Here is a 17,727-nt window from a genome sequence, read left to right as displayed (position 1 = left end):
AGCTTCCTTGCACCAATTGTTGTCGGAAATTCATTGTTAGGGTCACCTTTGTCAGTAGTTCCCATTCATTCTTCATTTCCTGCTACAACTTCTTGTATTCTCTTTCAATCTTGCATCCAAATGAGACCACTGGCTGCTACAAAGAATTGCGTGTAAGAACACCCTCAGAGGCTAAGGATGGTAGTAGCAGCTTTGCTGGGCTGTGTAGGAAGAGTGGATGCTGACACTTGTTGCACTGGAGCGCTTTGTGGTACTGTGAATGGAGCACCAGTAATGGTTGTTTGGCATTGTGAAAGTAGACACACTTGAGGGTGAAATGAATGGGATAACACCAAGTTAGATTTGGGACATAGATAAAGCGTGTGGAAACAGTTCAAATCACTTTCCAGTGGTTATTTCCAGAAAATCAATGGCAACATCTTGAACTTGCTTAGCTGTTTCTCAAGTGCCAACTCCCTCTGTACCAATACAGAACCTATTCACTGTTTGTGATTAACTTGTATCACCAGCCATGTTCCCTGAATTGGCTGGATGAGGCTTGCTTCTGGTGTTCTTGAACACTGCTGTCTTAATATGTTTCCGTGTAGATTTACTTCAAACTCCACATAGATGTGCTTAGTGTTTCCTTTCCAATTCTCTGCAGATTGTACCATTCACTTTCAGCTGACCTACATCTCCAGGGATCTTTAAGTGCAGGGTAACTTCTGCGGTGAGGAAGCACGAAGGTAGTAACTGGGTGGCTAGAGGGAGGGTAGGGGAACAGCAGGTTCCTGTAGAAACTATAGGGGGAAGACAAAAAAATTAGCTTTCATAGTTATTTTAACCTACAGAGTTACTGCCCCATAAGCAAAGAGTTGCTAGAAATTAGAGGAGACACAATAGAATAGACAACTGAAATGAATCTTTAGGAATACATTTCTTTTTAGGAGTCTTAAAGCAAGAAATCAAAATCTGAACTTTTTATTTTTTACTGGAGATTCTGTCTGCAAGGCTCTCAATATATCATGTTCTACCTTTTGCTGGTTAGTTTCTATCAGGAGGAATGAGTATCTGCAGCAATCTTCTGATACAAATCTTAGAATTAACCTGTCTTCCTGCATCCATTCTGACTTTCTGAAAGGCCAGCCCATATCCAGTTGTTCCTGTGCTTTAGCCTTTTTCCTCCCTTCTTGCACTTTGCTTTCTGACATATCTGTAGACAGCAGTCATTCCTTTATTAGCACTTTTTTTGACTGACTTGAAGTCCTACAGCCTTGTCTTCCAAAACCTGTTTTTTCTTTTTCTGACCATCATGGTAGCTTTTTCATGTTCTTCAGCTTGACAGCCATATTTTTTGAATGTTGGTGATAGTTGTAGTTGCTTTAGATGGAATCTCACTGCATTGTGTAAAAGGTTGCTAATACTTCTCTAGCTGTACTAGAAGAAAAACATTGCAATACAACCTGTCTTTATCATGATTGTAAAGCTATTGTGTAGTCGTCTTGTGATTAGTGGTTATATCTCTTAACTTATTCCCACCTCATGAACTCTCAGCTTGTACCATAAATTCTTAGTGTCCTGCAGGTTAGAATTACAATATGTTCTTAACAGAATGTGATCCTTCTGCAGCTTCAGCATGAGATCTCCTGTTGATTCCATGACTTGTGGATGCTGCCTCTCAATTTGGAGACTTACAAATTTCAGTAACAGCTTTTCATCAATGAAAATCAGGCCAGCCACTAAAACATTTAATAGTTCTATTGTTAATCATCATCTAGCAAAATCTGAATGTTACTTCTTCTCGGTCTGTTTCGTCTCTGTATTGCACTTCTTAGGCTACCTTTGTAGCCTCGTTGAAGCCTGTGTTATAGCTGAGTTTTATGGACAGTGATGCAACGTGTCAATTGAAAAAGGCTGTGGTAACAAAAGATGTTTTTGATAAAATGTATTGCATTTCCATTCATTTTCTGTTTGCTTCCCAATTTCTTAATTCGAAATATAGGTGGGCTCTAGAATACCACTGAGGCAGAATTCAGTCTGATGGTCTGTGCAAACGCTTTGAAACTCAGCTGCTGAACTACTCTGCAGCTGCAGCGCCCTGTCCAATTAGGCTTACCAACAGTCTTTGCTGCCAGACTTAAAATTGTTGAGTCAGTTTTCTTGGGTGTTATGGGCTGGAAACTGGGCTTGCCCGCAGTCTTGCAACCTGTCAAAAGCTTCTGCTTTGTCTTGAGAGCTGGTATTAGAGCTGAAAGCATGTACTTGTGAGATGACTGATGGTTGTCCAGATGTACCACTGCAAAAATCCCGCCTTCCTGTTTCTTTCTTCATCTTCAAGTGACTCCACATGTGCCAATTTACTGCTATATAGCCCATTTTGGTTTAGATTTTGTAGTCTTCATGCTGTGATATTGTATGATTTTAAAAAAAAAAAAAAATTCTGGAGGAAGCCCAAGCAGCTGAGTAATGTGGTGAGTAGCTTTGGATTTTTTCTGCGCATTTTAGAAGATCTCTTAGATTACTGTCATTAGAGCATTGCCTGTTTTGGTCTCTCAGTGCTGTCATTTGAGCTGAAGAGAGAGCAAGATGGCTGGATATGAGCTTAAGTGCTGGCTCCTACTGTCGTTCTTAATGGAAATGAAGCAGTAATTGTAGGCACTGTCTGCCCTTTGAATGAAAAAAAATTGCTGGAAATGAAGGAGGAGGAATCCCATATAAAATGAAGCAAGGCTCTGTGGGCACAAAATGCGTGGGGGCTGCAGGCTTTTTGCTTTGAACAAGCAAGAAGCTGTTAGGTGTGTGCAAAAATCTGATGGTATTCAGCAGACTGGGATGGGCTGGTGGATTTGTGTATGAGGAAATGCAAGTGTCTCTTGAGCAACTAGGAGATGTGAATGGCAGCTTCAGGATAAGCCAGCAGGAGAACCTCTGTCAGTACTCTGAGGACTGACCGCTTCCACGGGTTGGAATTGCTTATGCATTCAGTACTCTGCAAACACTGGTTTTGCATAAAATGCTGCTGTCTCAGGGTCTGGGCGGATTGTAGGCAAGGAAATTCTTACTTCTCAAAGCAGAGAATGAGGCAGGCCTTTAAAGCAGCAAGAGCAAATAGTAATAAGCGTATTTTTTCTAGTCATTTGGGTAACTGAAACAATTTTAAAAGCTAATTTAATTTTTTCTTCCATCAGCTACATATTATACAAATAAATGAGCAGTTATTTTTAAAAACTTTGGATATGAAAGTTGAGTGCATTCTAATTATTTTGGCATCTGTAACACTGCTTTATGTAATTGAATATAATACTGAAAGCCCTACTTTAGTGTTCAGCCAACAGTTTCTAGTGGCAGATCTAAAAAATAGTTTCATATGCAAAAAAAGTCTTCAAGCTTTTCAATTTTTAATTTTGCCATTTTTGTTGTTTAGCCTTGTACAAGAGATCAAAGTAGATGGGAAGGATTTCCTGTTACTGTTGAGACAGCAGTGAGGATAACTGTCACATGCTTATGTGAAATGTAGATTTTATTTTTTTTTTCCTCCTGTAGCAGGGCATACACTTGCATATCAATTATTTCCTCTTAATTTGGACTTAAAAATTACAGGCTTCTAGTATTGTATCTCCTTTTTGGTCTGATTTACAGAATTTTTTTTCTTGGGCTGTAGAATGTAAAGATTTAAGAAACCCTTGTTTAATCTACCTTGTTCTTGTAGTGGCTGTTTTATTATTTTGAAAAATAGTAGCGTTCCTCAGTTTCTTACAGCTGTTGCTTCATATTAGCAATGGTTTTATTAAAGGATAATAGAGGAAAAAGTTAAATTATTTTTGAGTTGGTCTAAATCATCTGAAAACCAGAAAGACCTGTTGTAATATAACCTGATCTGTAAAACCAGGGCCCAGAAGTGTCATCTGGCTACCCTTGCAAAATGGGGTGTTTTAGGAATTATTGTACATAAATGTGCATAGTGATGAAAGATCTTCAATTCTTCACTCAGAATTTGTCATTTGGTTTCTTCATCCTTCAGTGTAAGCTCTTGGGTGTAAACACCACAGATAATGTGTGCTTTAAAATATAATTTGGAGTGTGACCATGCACCATATTTAAGGCTGGCGTGCTCTCCAGAGCAATGTATGGATTGATACAGGTTACCTAGCTTGCTCGCTGATTGCCTAATAGAGTATAGGCATATTTTAAAATACTAGAGAATATACATTTCAGTGTGCACTTCAGGCACACTGTGGTTTTTACTTGTTCTGTCTCATGTCCATGCCCTGCTAACGTACAGGAGGAGTAGCTGACATAGGATGATTGCTGCCTTAGATTTGCTCAACATTTTCTTGATAGTTGGACCTCATCTGTATGGTGTAGGAAGGGGTATATAGCTCAAAAAATCAAGACCTATAAATAGCTTCCAAAATGGCTCTTGATGATGGGTCTGCTTGTGGTGTATCCCTGCAGGCTCGTGTGGAGTTCTGCAGTGGTTTAAACTTGTGTTAATGTTAAAAACAATTGAATGTCAGGCTGCTGTGGTAGGATTTATATCAGGTAACCAACTTACAAGTGCCTTGTTATTCCTGCTTCCACAGAAAAACAGTTTTCTGCAAGCATTACATATGCACCTTGCCTGCATGCTGGGATCTCTTATGATAAACTGCAACAACTGCTTGCCAGCAGTGGAAGCCTGCAAGTTTGGCAAAGCTGTAGGAATTCAGCTGTCCACCACAGCGGGAAGCTTCAGTCTTCACTCTTCAGATACTGAAATCAGTCAACTATGAGCTGCTTTTTATTGGGAAACCTCAAATATGTTTTTTCCCAGTACTTATGGTATTACTTGTCTGTGCCTTACAAATGTCTTTAATGGGGTGGGTAGTCATTCGAAACGGGCTGCGGGGAGAAGGAAACATGGCTGTACCCGTCTGACATCAGGCTAAGGTGTCCTGCAACAGAACATGTTCAGTGTCTTGCCTGTTTTAGAAGATGCTGTCTTTTTGAACTAGTAATATTTGTAAGTGCTTAGATACTTGAGAAAATAACCTTTATAGTTTATTTGCACAATCCTAAGTTTACTTTAAGGTTTTAAACCGGTGGCTAAATTTCTGTTTGAATTGCCCCAGTTAACTCAGTGGTGCTCAAAACTTTCAAGTTACTGGTGTCTGTGAAATAGCAGATGGCAGACTTCTTCAGAAATATATGCAAATCCTAGGTAGAGATTCTAGCTAGGATTAGTAGCCATGTTTTCTTAAATATCTTTTGTAGATAGATATGTGACCACATAGATATTCACGGACTGCAAATTGATGTGTATTTTTTTTCCAGTCTTGTTTATAGAACACTTAAAATGCTTATTTTAATTAGGTGGCTTTCTCCAGTTGTTCCAACCTGGAGAAAGATGTGTTTGGCTTAGTGTTTAAGCACTTCGGTGGAGCCGGTCCTGTTAAACATAAATATTTTAAAACAACTTTTGTCTTCAAAGATGTATGGGGTTTTTCCCAAGTAACTCAAAGACAAAAAAGAAGGCTAAAAGGTAGCTGGTACTTCTCAAGAAGTAACCTTGTCATGTCTTTACCTTGCAGCTGAATGGATCTCAAAGATTTGGAGCTCTTGTTTCTGGCAAGTGCTTGGAAGCTGATCCCGTAGTCAAACAGATTATGTTGCTGAGTAACAGGTAAAGCCCAGTTCTGCTCAAGATTAGGCCAGGGTTTCAAGTTACAAAGAAATGGGCAGAAATACGAGTTTTGACTCTTCCCCTGCTACCTCATGTTTTCTCCCTTGGTCTGTATTGGCAGACATAAGGGAATAAGGATGTACTGTAAAGTGGGTGGGGAACTGACCCAAAGCTTCTTTATAGACGTTTGTGGGGGGTTTCTTGTTTGTTTGCAGGGTTTTTTTGCAGCTAGGAATCTCCCTTTGCCGTGTAGTTGGGTGCGAGATCTGCACCCTTCACACACCATGAGAGCTGTCACATCTGATTCTCTGAAGCATACCAAAGCTTAGGGGGAGATCTAATGTTACAGGTGACTTGAGTGCTTGTTGACGTGAGGAAATGTGGTCTGACTGACGTACCATAGTAGTATAGTGCTGTCTATTCCTGATAGGAACACTTTAGCTGAAGAACAAAACAAAGTACTTTAAATAGCCAGAGGAAGGCACTCATTCTGAATCACTATAACATGTTTGCCAAGTATGTGAGTTTCATGTGAAATAAAATTCATAGAATAATAGAATTTTAATTGCAAGTTAAAGCAGAACTTACTCTGAAAAAGGCTGATGTTTTATTCCCTATTGCCATATAGCCTCAAAATCATTTGCAGATCTGATTTTGAAATATTATAAAAACATATGCATATATTTCTTTACCATTGTTCTTCAGAATGCCAGTAAAGTTGCACTGATTGATGTCCAAGCATCATGCTGCTGCTTTGAAAAGTGATCTTTAAAGTTGGGAGGCTATTTCAGACTTTATTTATTATATTGTGTAGACAGAACCCAGTTTTCTGGGTTGCATTCAAGACGCCATGGTCAAGTTAATGAACAGTAGGATTAATGTAGTGCTAGTTGTTATGCTGTTTCTCTGCTGCTCTGCCAGTTCCCGTTCATTGAGACTAAATCTTTTTAACCTCGGTCATAGCTGAGGACTGCTTTTCAGTCTATTGTCTGTAAAGTACTTTGCTAGAGGCTCCTGAACTAGCTTAGGCTGATCTGAAATTGGGTAGCTGCAGTCATGCCTTTCTGCCCCTGTTTGTATGGTGCTGACCCTTGTATAGCTGCGTACTGATCAGCGTTGGGTGTGTGCAGGCTGAAAACTAAGCTTTAATGGTATAAGCTAGTATTCAGCGAGATCAGCTTCCTGAACTCATTGTGCCAGTGTAAGAGGGAAAGTAAAGTTGTTGCAGCATTGACTTTGGCTTTTAAAATGCTGTCAACTCTGATCCCAAGGTTTTTTTTACTACTCCACAATAACTCTGTGCACCTTACATCTCGATTCACTTTGAAAATGATTGCAGTAAATAATGAGTATTATAAGCAATTACACTGGCGAGGATGTTTTCAGGAATGCAGAAGTATGTTCCTTACTGAATGCTACCTGTACAGCATTGCTATGGGAAGTTTAGGAGCTCCATTGCGTCTTTCAACTTTCTGGAGTCCAAAAAGGGGCAATGGCATTCTAGGACAAGGATACCACGGTGACCTGTAGGGGAGCTATGAAACTGTTTCAGAACTACTGAAATAAGGCAGTGATTCTTAAAATAGCAAAAAGTGTTAGACGAAGGAAATCTCTGCAGTAGCAGGCTGACGTGCGCTATCTAATTTGAGATGTGTGCTTTTGAGTAAAAATTCATACAGTGAATCATGCAAATATGATCTGGGAGTGTTGGGCTGACGGCTGGACTTGATGATCCTAGAGGTCTTTACCAACCTTAATGATTCTGTGATTCTATGATTCTAAGAGGTGCTTTTCATTGCTCCTCAATAATGTTTCTGTGCTGTAGCATTCAAAGTAGTTTCCCAGTACTTTTAAGGAAGTGCCTGAGCTGAAAACAATTGGAGGTTGGAAGTGTTAGGAATAATAAAGTACTTCCTCCTCATCATCTTCACTGAGCATCTGCTTATGGCCATTTTTAAACAAAACTTGGGCTTGACTGAGCGTTTTGGCTGTATTTGGATTAAACCATCTTTATGACTCTTTCAGGTGCTTTTAACTCTGGCAAACCAACCACGTAGGCTGAAGTTTCTATATTGAGTGGGCTAGGTTAATACAATCTAATCTCCACCGAAGTGGGTCCTGTTTTTCTATTTTACTCAGAATAGGGTTTGATTCCCCCCCCCCCCCCGAATGTTTCTGATGCCTGTGAGAACATGCAGTACATCTGTTGTCTCTAACAGCATTTTGACACTTTGTTTTGTGCTTGAGAAGTACCTCTTGCTGCTTTTACGATCTTTCCTATACTCTGACCAGTTTAAAGCTTCTGAAACGGTTTGCGTAACTCACCTTCATAGAGCTTGGGAGCTAAATCCTTCATCTTCCATGCACCTGCCTTTTCCTTTCCTTCTCTGCACAGTGTTTAGTCATGCACCTGAGCAATGCGGTGCTCTCTGCAACTGAGTCACATGGGCTCAGTGGTCTTCTGCAGGCAAGGGGTTGATTCCCTTCCTTTTGAAAGTTGTTCCCGTTTAACTCCCAGTTTTACTATTTTAAAAAGAAAAGGCAAACTTGGCTATCTCCATCAGATAATTCAAACAGCAAGTTGGACATAGCTAGTGGATCAGTGAGGGTGATGAGAGGGGAGAAAGTGGGTTGTGCAGTGCGAAGGAGAGGAATAGATGTAATTAGGGTGGGAGGAGAAAGCTTGCAAAAATATCTAATGACAAAAATAATTTCTGTGAAATTGGAGTGGTACCTTTTCAACTGTAAGTTCATTTTTTCTTGCAAGTAATACATCTGCTATGGGAAAATTCCCATCTTGCAGTTGGTTTATAGTGGATTCTGTTGCTATTGCTTCATTAATTCAAGTTGTGGATGACTGCTCTGAAGTCAAAAGAATCTAGCTGTGGGGGTTTGTTCTGTCTAGCAAGTTTCAACCTTAACCTTGTGTAGCAGCTTAAGCCCAGATGGCAACTAAGCACCACCCAGCCACTTGCTCATTCCTCCCCGGTGGGATGGAGGAGAGAATCAGAAGAGTAAAGTGAGAAAATTCATGGGCTGAGATACAGTTTAATAGGCAAAGCAGAAGCTGCACACGCAAGCAAAGCAAAACAAGGAATTAATTCACTGCTTCCCATCAGCAGGCAGATGTTCAGCCATCTCCAGGAAAGCAGGGCTCCACCATGCATAATGGTTACTTGGAAAGACAAACACCATCACTCTGAACATCCCCCACTTCCTTCTTCTTCCCCCAGCTTTATATGCTGAGCATGACGTCATATGGTACGGGGTACCCCTTTGGTCAGCTGGGGTCAGCTGTCCCGGCTGTGTCCCCTCCCAGCTTCTTGTGCACCCCCAGCCTACGTGCTGGTGGGGTGGGGTGAGAGGCAGAAAAGTCCTTGACTCTGTGTAAGCGCTGCTCAGCAGTAACTAGAACATCCCTGTATTATCAACACTGTTTTCAGCACAAATCCAAAACGTAGCCCCATACTAGCTACTATGAAGAAAATTAACTCTATCCCAGCCACAACCAGCACACCTTGCCTTTTTTTAATGTAAGCTAACTCTTAATACAGTTATGGTTGTAACCTATTATGCCCTATAGTTAAGGAAGATAGAAAGCAATGATATTTTATATAACTTTAAGTCATCTTCTACCTCTTTAAGTGCTTGATATGAAAAAAAAAATATAAAGAGAAACAGCTTTTGGTTGTAATCTGTATTACTCTGAGCTGTTGCCATTTTAGTCTTCTGGAATATATGGCTGCTAGATGTTTCGGAAGTTTCTTTTGACTTGAGAACACTAACCAGGCAAAAACTTTGGCATCTTTCTCTAGAAATTTTCAGTTGTTTGTCTGCAGGCTTAGCATTTATAGTGAGAAGTCCCATGATGCTACATGCTCTGTAATTACCTTTGGGTTTTGGTTAACCATATCTTGGTTAAGCATATCGATAGGTGCTTATTACAAGTAGGCTGGCTGGCAGTTCTTCTTCCTCACTGCACTCAAAGGTCATTGCTATTCCTGGACTTGAAAACAAGGTAAAAACTTGGCTAGCAAGACTTGGTGGAAGAATTTTGCTTTTTCTCCTCTTAGCTGAATTTTGCACCTTCACTTCATCACTTGGCAGTATTATGGAAAATAATAGCTTTACCTTAGTCTTTGGAGTAGGATAAACTTAACAGTGTAACTAGGCGAGCAGATTTGGTGCTGTTACTCTGTACTTTGGAGATCTTTTAAACAAGATTCATCCACAGGAAAGCTTTTTCAGAGATGTGGGAAAGGCAGTGATCGCTAGCAAGTCATAAACAGAATAAATCTCATTGCTTTCTTTGCGTTCAGATATATGGGATACAGGGTTCTCTGCATAGGAAGTACTTCCATTGTTTTCTTCTGAGCCTGATGAGGTTATGATGTAAAATTTGGTGTGCAAAGGCCAGAAAAAATGTAGGTGTGAGATTCTGCAGTCTTGTTGTTCAGTAGACTACTGTAATCTATGTGAACATGAACCTCATCAGGAAAGACTGGATGTCCAGGCAACCTAGATCACTGTTCTCCTGGTTTACTTATCTTATGTTAAGGGAAGATTAATTGCTGGTTTTTTGCTCCTGAGTTTGCACCTCTTCTGGCATGAGAGTGGATTGTCGACCAACCACAGCTTTTTGATGTCTTAATTTTTAAGTGATCTTTATATTTACAGCCTAGTCATTCAGGTACTGTGGGATGTGTCTTCTGGCCACTTACGGATCGAAACACCTGAAAACTACCTCCATTACATGGAATAAAAAACAACACACCAAACCCAAAAGCATACAAGTGAGTGCAAGATTGCTTACTACCATAACGAGAAGAATCTGTGTGGAGTGCTTTTCAGCCTTACCACACAATCTTGTAATTGCTAGCTATCAGCTTTTGTTGAAATCAGTTACTACTGAGTACATTTTTGCTAGCGTACCCCAGAATGGGTGCCTCATGCACTAGTGGCTTGAAATGTTGGTGTTACTGGGTGGAAAAAACCATGCATCTGAAGGTCTCAGGGATATACCTTAGTGTGATCCCTTGGATTCAGACTGTAAAAGCAGTGGGGTGACAGGAGAATAAAGCATAGAGGGAAAGATGCTTGAGAAAACACTTCAGTTCCAGGGTTAGTGGAGACTTGGGTAGTTGCCAGAACGAACTCCCAGGCTGTAACACTTGGCAGTTTATTGTATGTATAGCTGTAAAGCCTGTCTACCAGAGTTGATGTATTTTAATGTTGATTACTTGCAAGATGTATTTGTTTCTGCTTTTTAAAAGGGTAATCTAAAGTTAATAGATATACAACCCCAGCTGGATAGACTATTGATCAGGTTAGTGGTAGTCAACTACTAAATGTAAAGGCATAAAAAAATTCTTGGCTTTATGCTACGCTCCCAGAACCAGCAACCTGATTTATCCCTTAGTAGCAATTAAGAATTTTATGTTTAGCCTTAACTAAACAATGAATGCTGATTAAAACCATTCTACCAAGCTGGGAATGATTTAATGTGATATAATCATCCTTTTGTTCATCATTGTTGCTAGCTTCCACATGACTGCAGTGAGTGTTAGTTTCATCAGCAGAAAATAATGTGTAATGCTTATGTCTGGGAATCCCACAAGTGAATTCATAACTTGATTTTTACAACTGCTTTTTAAGCATTGGCGACATGGTGGTTCTTTGTAGTGATAGAGATGCTCCACTTATGTGTTAAAAAACTTTTTCTAAAACTACATTTAGTAGATCTGTGTAGCCTCTGGGAATCTTTTGTTAATATCAAAGGATCCCAGGAAACTAAAACCTTTGGTTGTAAAGATCACGCTGAAGATACATTTGTGTCTAACCTTGTTGCCTTTGCTGACTAGTTCTAGTTTTTTAGATAGCTGAATAAAATATTAATTGAGTTGACTAAAAATGCGGACATTTAGATCAGATGCTAATAAATGAGGTCTCTGCTGTGTTCGTTATTTAGCTTAGGAAAGATCTGGGGGAAATTAGTACAGTGGAGAAGGCAAAGTAGGACAAATCTTGGCTGCAAGTAAACATTATAACAAGAAAATATCTGTTAGGTAAGGCTCTTCTAGGTGCACCTCAGTATGCGCATGCATTGTTGCATTCACAAAGGTATGCATCCACCTTAATTACACTCCCCAGTTCTTTTAGGTGAACCTACACTGTATTTCCGTGAGCGCCAAAGGGATGTAGTATAAGTGATAAGCATTTCCCCGTTGCCCTCATCAGGGAATTGTTTTCCTACTTAATCCAAAAGGAGGTGAGTTTGAAGACCATAAAGGTAGTTGTGAGGACTGGACTGTCACTTCAGTCATCTGGCATGAATCAGTACTTTAAACCTTTAGACTGAGGTTCTTGTTGCTACTCTTTTAATTGCTTTTAAAGATTAGAGCACTTCCCCTGTCCCTTTGCTCCCCACAGTTGTCCTTTGACTTCAGGGCAGGACTTATGTAAGTAATGCCTAGAATATGAAGTGTGTAACTACACAGATGATTGAGTATGTATTACTAATTAGGACATCTTGAATACACTTTGAACTGTTTTTTTCCATGTGGTCCTGAATCCAGGTCTTATTTTCATTGACTTCTACTGCAAATTACTCTAAATATGAGGCATCCTAGTTTGTTGCACAGGTGACTAAAATCTTCTCAGCTCTGAATATTATGAAGGACAAGTCCTATAGACAGTGGGTTTAAAATTGGTATATATCAACGATATGACCAGGTTAGAGTGAAATGAAGTGAAATTAAAGTGTCTTGGGAAAAAAATTGTTTTAAATGACTGTTTGAAATCATTCAAAATGCAACGTGTTGCAGTTTTTCCTCTTACAGAAATGTTAGAAGAAGCCAAGTTGGACAAGGGCCAATGAAGCATTCTCCTTATAATTTAGTTGTGCAATATTGTAACATGCCATGCTAACGTAACACTTCAGTAACTGAAAAGAAGCTTGTCTAAGACTAAATATTAGCAATATTATCAGAAGTCCAGTTTTTTAGCCAGAAGCTGCCATTCCAGAAGAATTAGTTTAACTTTGGTGTGATGAAAATGTGTCAACTTTCATGCTTTACTCTCTATATGACCCTAAGACTTACTCAATATTGGAGAATATTATTGGATTTCTTTGTTGTACATCTTCATTCCTGTGCATATTCTATTGTGTATTTTTCACATTGTGTCTAAGCATCTGATTAAAGTGTTTGTGCAAGGAGATTACAATGGCATTGTCTTGGCTTAGTTGTATTTAAAAGACTGGATGTTAAGAATTTAACTTTTTTTTTTACTACTACTGATTGCCTATTTTGTTTCATTTCTAAAGTCTATAATCCATCTGGCTGGATGAACAAGTGCATTGCTGAAGAAGCAGATAACACCAAGATTCCTGGCTTGTGAGCTATACTTAACAATCATTTACAATTATTTATAGGTGCTGTTGGTAAGCAGTAGCCGATACCCAGATCAGTGGATTGTACCAGGTGGAGGCATGGAACCAGAAGAAGAGCCAGGGGGAGCGGCCGTCAGAGAGGTGTATGAAGAGGTAACAAAAACAAAACAAAACAAAAAATCCAGCTCCTTTCTGCTGCTGCTGTCTTCAGTTGGGAATCAAGAAGAAAGATGGAACTCTTTTATCCAGGAGTCAACTGAGACTTCCGTGGCTGTAAAATTCAAAGAACTGCAGTTCTGTGTGTTAGAATTGGGGTATAGTGTGGTGAGGCAAACTAATTAGCTTGCTTCCCAGCACGCTTTCATTTCATAGCTAATTTCTGACTGCCTTTATAAACACTTACTGGAAGTGGAACTGTGACTTTATGCCAAATGACATATTATAGTAGTGTAGCATTTCTGTGTTTGCGCAGATAATGTTTGACTTGCCACTCTTCTAGAACAGACTGAAGGTGAAATAACCATTAACGTGTAGCTACATAAGAAAGAGAAATAAACAGATGTTTGAGAAGATTCCAAACTAAATGGGTTAGAAAGTGATGTATTTGAGAGTTGAGAATTCAACAATAAAAAGGCCTTATTAAGTACATTTAAGGCTGTTTATCTATAAAGCACTATAGGTACAGTCTGCCTTTCTATCTCTGCCCCTACCCCTAGGCAAAACAGAGCTTTAAGTCTTAATGAATTAATGCTGTTTCCCACTCTAGTATGGTACTTAAATTTCAAATCCAAAATTCTGTTTTTTTAACTTGCTATTTATTTTTCCTAGGCAATCTGTTAAAAATGGTAAATGTTACTTGACTATCTAACAGCCACAACTGTAGGCCAAATAAAACTTCAAGAAAAATAAGAGTCGCTTGACTTAGCTAGAAATAATACAATCTGTAAGTGACCACCGACCAACTCTTAATTCTTTATATCATACTTTACAGAAAGTGGATACATTCTGGCAAGTAAATGAACTACAGGATTTCTGCTAGTCTTATACAGTGTTCTCATCCCAGTTTGGCTACTACTATTCACAAAACACACTAATATTCTTGCTAATTAGTATGTATAATTATTTTTTTTTATTAGCTGTGCTATCTTGTGGTTTAGCTTGCTCACCCTTAAGACTGGTTCCTGGGTTGTAGATGCTTGGGAACTTGATGTAGATGCAACTTGCACCAAGTGCTGCCTGCTGTTTGGTGTCAAAATGAGATCTTCCATGAACTGTGGTTCAGTGACTCTTCTCCCCTCTTACATGGGGAATGACTAGTTCAGCATTCAATGCTCTTAGCAGCCTTCCTTCAAGGTTCAGCAAGGTTCAAGCATAAATAAGCCTCACTGATACAAAGTTATTCCAGACTTCCTGTCTGTGTCCAGTTTTGCTGGGGGAGCCAGTTTTGAGGTGCACAAGACAAACTCTGATAAGTGCTTGAGTATTTGTAAAAGTAAAGGAGGCAGCCACAAGGCAGTCCATTTGAAAGCAGCAAAGATTTAGGCTTCTAGGGTGTAGTAGCACCTCTGGGGAAGTCCTGGCATTTCCCACTGTCACAAGTTGATGGGTGGGATTAAAAAGCACAGGACTGCTGGCTCAGTGTTCTTATGAACACTGGTAGTTTTAATCACTGATCTGACCTAAGGCACAGTCCAAGATGAAGGATAGTAAAATCTCATCTCCATGTCAAAGGAGACCTGACTGAACTGTAGTCATATGTTTGGGTTTTTCTTTGGTGGTGAAGAATGCATCATCTTCTAGCGACCTGTCTGCAGTTAGTATGTCAGCAAAGTTGCTGTGGGGGTTTGACCAACTGTTGAAAGCTGCCTGAGTGGTCTAGCTTCTCGGCTTGCACGGAATGCATTGCTGCACACAAAGCTCTCAGGCTGACTTCATAGCAAAGTAGCATAAGAGTTGAGAGTTATGACCTGGGGGCTGATAACTAATTTTCTACTACACATGGTTCTGCCATAAGAATATTCTGAGGAAGACATCCAAGTCCTGGCTTTGCTGGAGCTCTGCTGCTTGCAAATTTCCACAGCAGTGCAGTGTACAAGTGTTAGAGAAGGTTAAGCTAGGATAGCTAAGGAATGGGTATAGAATACTACTGGACGATATATCATATAGTATAAACTTAGTACAAATTTCTCTAATGTAAAAGCCCAGTCAGAGTGCGCACACTGCCCAGACACCGTGAACTTCTCTGATTCATACAGACACCAAAATGTTAGTTACTTCTTAATGATCTTTTTCCCTTTGGATAGGCTTTCACATCAGCAGGCAAAAAAAAAACAACACAAAACCCAAGACAAATCAGAAAGTGAAAAATAGGAGTACCTGCTGTCACGATGTGAAGTAGTCCTTCCATAGCTCAGTTTTATTCTTGCCCTCATTTCGTGCTTGGGGCAAAGCAAAAGACTTTCCTGTACATCATGGTGGTTCTGGTCAAGATTTGCAGTACTCAGCAGTCCTAGGCTGTTTTGAATCCTGAGGACAGAGGTCAGTCTCCTTTACTCATACACAGAGCTCTCTTTTGATCATGTTTGGTTCAAGTGCTATCATGCAAAGTGAATCTTAAAATGAGCTACACTAAACATGTGGTTTAGGCAAATGCTTTGATTACCTTTCAGTGTATTTTATGTTAAGCTGTTCTGTAGCTGGTTAGAATATATGCATTGCCATCAACATTTCAGTAAGTGGCTTCATGATAGAAAAGCTGCATGTTGTAAATTACTTGAAAAAAATGCCATCATCATCAGCGTTTATACACCACAAGAGAAACTGTTTCTAAAGGTGAAGAGAACCCAGCAAATACAAAGCTCTTGAGTGGTGCTAGCACAGTGGCATTTTGCTCAGAAGTTAAACCAATTTTTATTCACTTTTAATACAGTAGCTATGGTTGGATTTTTTCAGTGGTAACCTGGAGTAAGAGCAAAACAGCCAGCTGTGTTCAACTTTGAGCTGTGCTTGCAAATGCCTAAAGATTTTTCAAAGGCTAGTGGATTTGGTAACACTTGTTCTGCAGCTTAAGAGTTTCTGGGGTTTGATAGCTTGTGTAGCTGATGAGTGTTAAATGCTCATACCTTAAAGATATTCTTAAGCTACAGGCTGAATCTTCTGTGCTGCCACAAGACTGCAAAGTGCCATTTTTAAAGAAAAGCCAGAGTGGCATTCAGGGCTTTGTCCTGAGCTATGGAAACTCATAGTAACCTTTCTAGAGATGGATGTCCTTTCTATTTTTATACTAAGGTCAATGTCACCTGGCAAGCTGGTTACAGTACAGTGAAGTGAACTGTTAAGAGTTTTGTGAATGAGTAAACCTCAAAGGAGGCACACTGTGGCACTGGTCTGAACTGTGTTTCTTCAGTTTTGGGTCATGCACAAAGTAGGCATCAGTTTCCATTAATTTATTAAAATAGAGAAATTGATAGTGCAAGTTATAACGGTATTTCTTAATGGTAGGAGTGCTGATGGCTCACAATATGATAGCCCACTAGCTCTAAATATCCCTCACTTTCACACCAACAGAATTGTATTTAAAATCTTTTTTTTAAACCCAAGCAAAGCTCTTTGTAGTCAAATCTATATGTACTGCAATTGTTCTGTAGTCTGCCTGTGTGCATGACTCCAAATTTTTTTCTTTTTTTAATCCCTAAGTTCTGATCATGTTAGTGATTTGGATTTTTACCTCTACTAAATGTTTAGTATGGATTTCATTTAAGTTTGTCTGCCATTTCACAGGTTACTGTAATTAAGATAACCCATCAAGTTCCTTAGGTACAATAAGTTTTTACAAACCTGAAAGTAGAATACCAAAATAAAGTTACAGTGTAAAGCAATCCCAGAAAGGTCTTAAACCTCATCTGAGTGAGGAGCCACTCTGTTAATGAATTTGGAGCTTAGTCTTATTTGGGTAGCATGAAAGATGGAAATAAGAGGTGTTTGCACTTGCTGTGTTTGAAGAGAAATATGACATGTGTAATAAGGTGGCAAGCTGATTATGTCCAGCCTCTTAAATGGAAGGAGCACTCTCCCACTCCCTTTTCTTCCTCCATCTCACCAAAAATTGAGACTCTTGCTTGTTTGTGCTTAGTAGTGTATTGAAATGCCTACCAAAAAATATGCAGTTCCTCCCAGACCTGTGTGAGTGTAGCTTCCAAGAAGGAGAGGCTCATCCTGAAGGTTGATCTGCTACAACACTGAAAATGGCAGTAATGTTATCTAAGACCTCTTGCAGGAAATAGAGGGCTCTGCTCCAGTGAATGTCTAATATTTGAAAAATGATTGGGTGTTACAGATTAGGACTAGGTAGATACTTTTTAAAAATAAATAAATAGCCTTTCAGCTGAAAGATTGTGGCAGGTACAGTGAAACCCTATGGGTTTTATAAGAGTATGCAGGAAAGGGCAGGAATAGTCTTGCACTGTGCCTTCAGGAGCATAGCCATTAAAATACTCTCCAACAGATCCCACAGTTAAAAATAACTCTTAAATCTTTCAGTTTTTAAGCAACTTCCTGCCCTGGTAGACTGTTAGCCTAAAAATTAAACTGCAGCATGACTCTTGCTCCATCTACAGGAAACAAAAGGCAAGTCTGACTGCACATCTGAGTCTGCAGTATGTCTAGAGCCGCCAACAGTGAATGACCTCCAGGCCAG

At 39.5% G+C, this 17,727-nt stretch overlaps 1 protein-coding gene across 10 annotated transcripts in view; it reads left to right on the top strand.

Moving 5' to 3' along the window:
• The window catches only part of NUDT4 (nudix hydrolase 4), a 31,089-nt gene that overhangs the window by 1,849 nt on the left and 11,513 nt on the right, over positions 1-17,727 (top strand). For 5 of the 10 annotated variants that reach the window (XR_012658523.1, XR_012658524.1, XM_075080653.1 and 2 more), the window contains exon 2: positions 13,074-13,184. Coding sequence is in view for 8 of the 10 variants with exons in the window: in XM_075080653.1 (XP_074936754.1) it covers positions 13,074-13,184 (111 nt within the window). In the remaining 2 variants the exon portion in view is untranslated. Of the gene's footprint in view, positions 1-4,567; positions 4,801-5,549; positions 5,642-10,318; positions 10,435-13,073; positions 13,185-17,727 lie in introns of those variants that run through there. The other 5 variants (XM_075080659.1, XM_075080658.1, XM_075080655.1 and 2 more) reach the window with 3 other exon arrangements.

The sequence above is a fragment of the Phalacrocorax aristotelis genome, chromosome 1 (assembly GCF_949628215.1).
Source record: "Phalacrocorax aristotelis chromosome 1, bGulAri2.1, whole genome shotgun sequence".
Classification (NCBI taxonomy): Eukaryota; Metazoa; Chordata; class Aves; order Suliformes; family Phalacrocoracidae; genus Phalacrocorax; species Phalacrocorax aristotelis.
The sequence above is the reverse complement of the archived record's forward strand: the minus strand, read 5'-3'. Positions and strand labels throughout refer to the sequence as shown.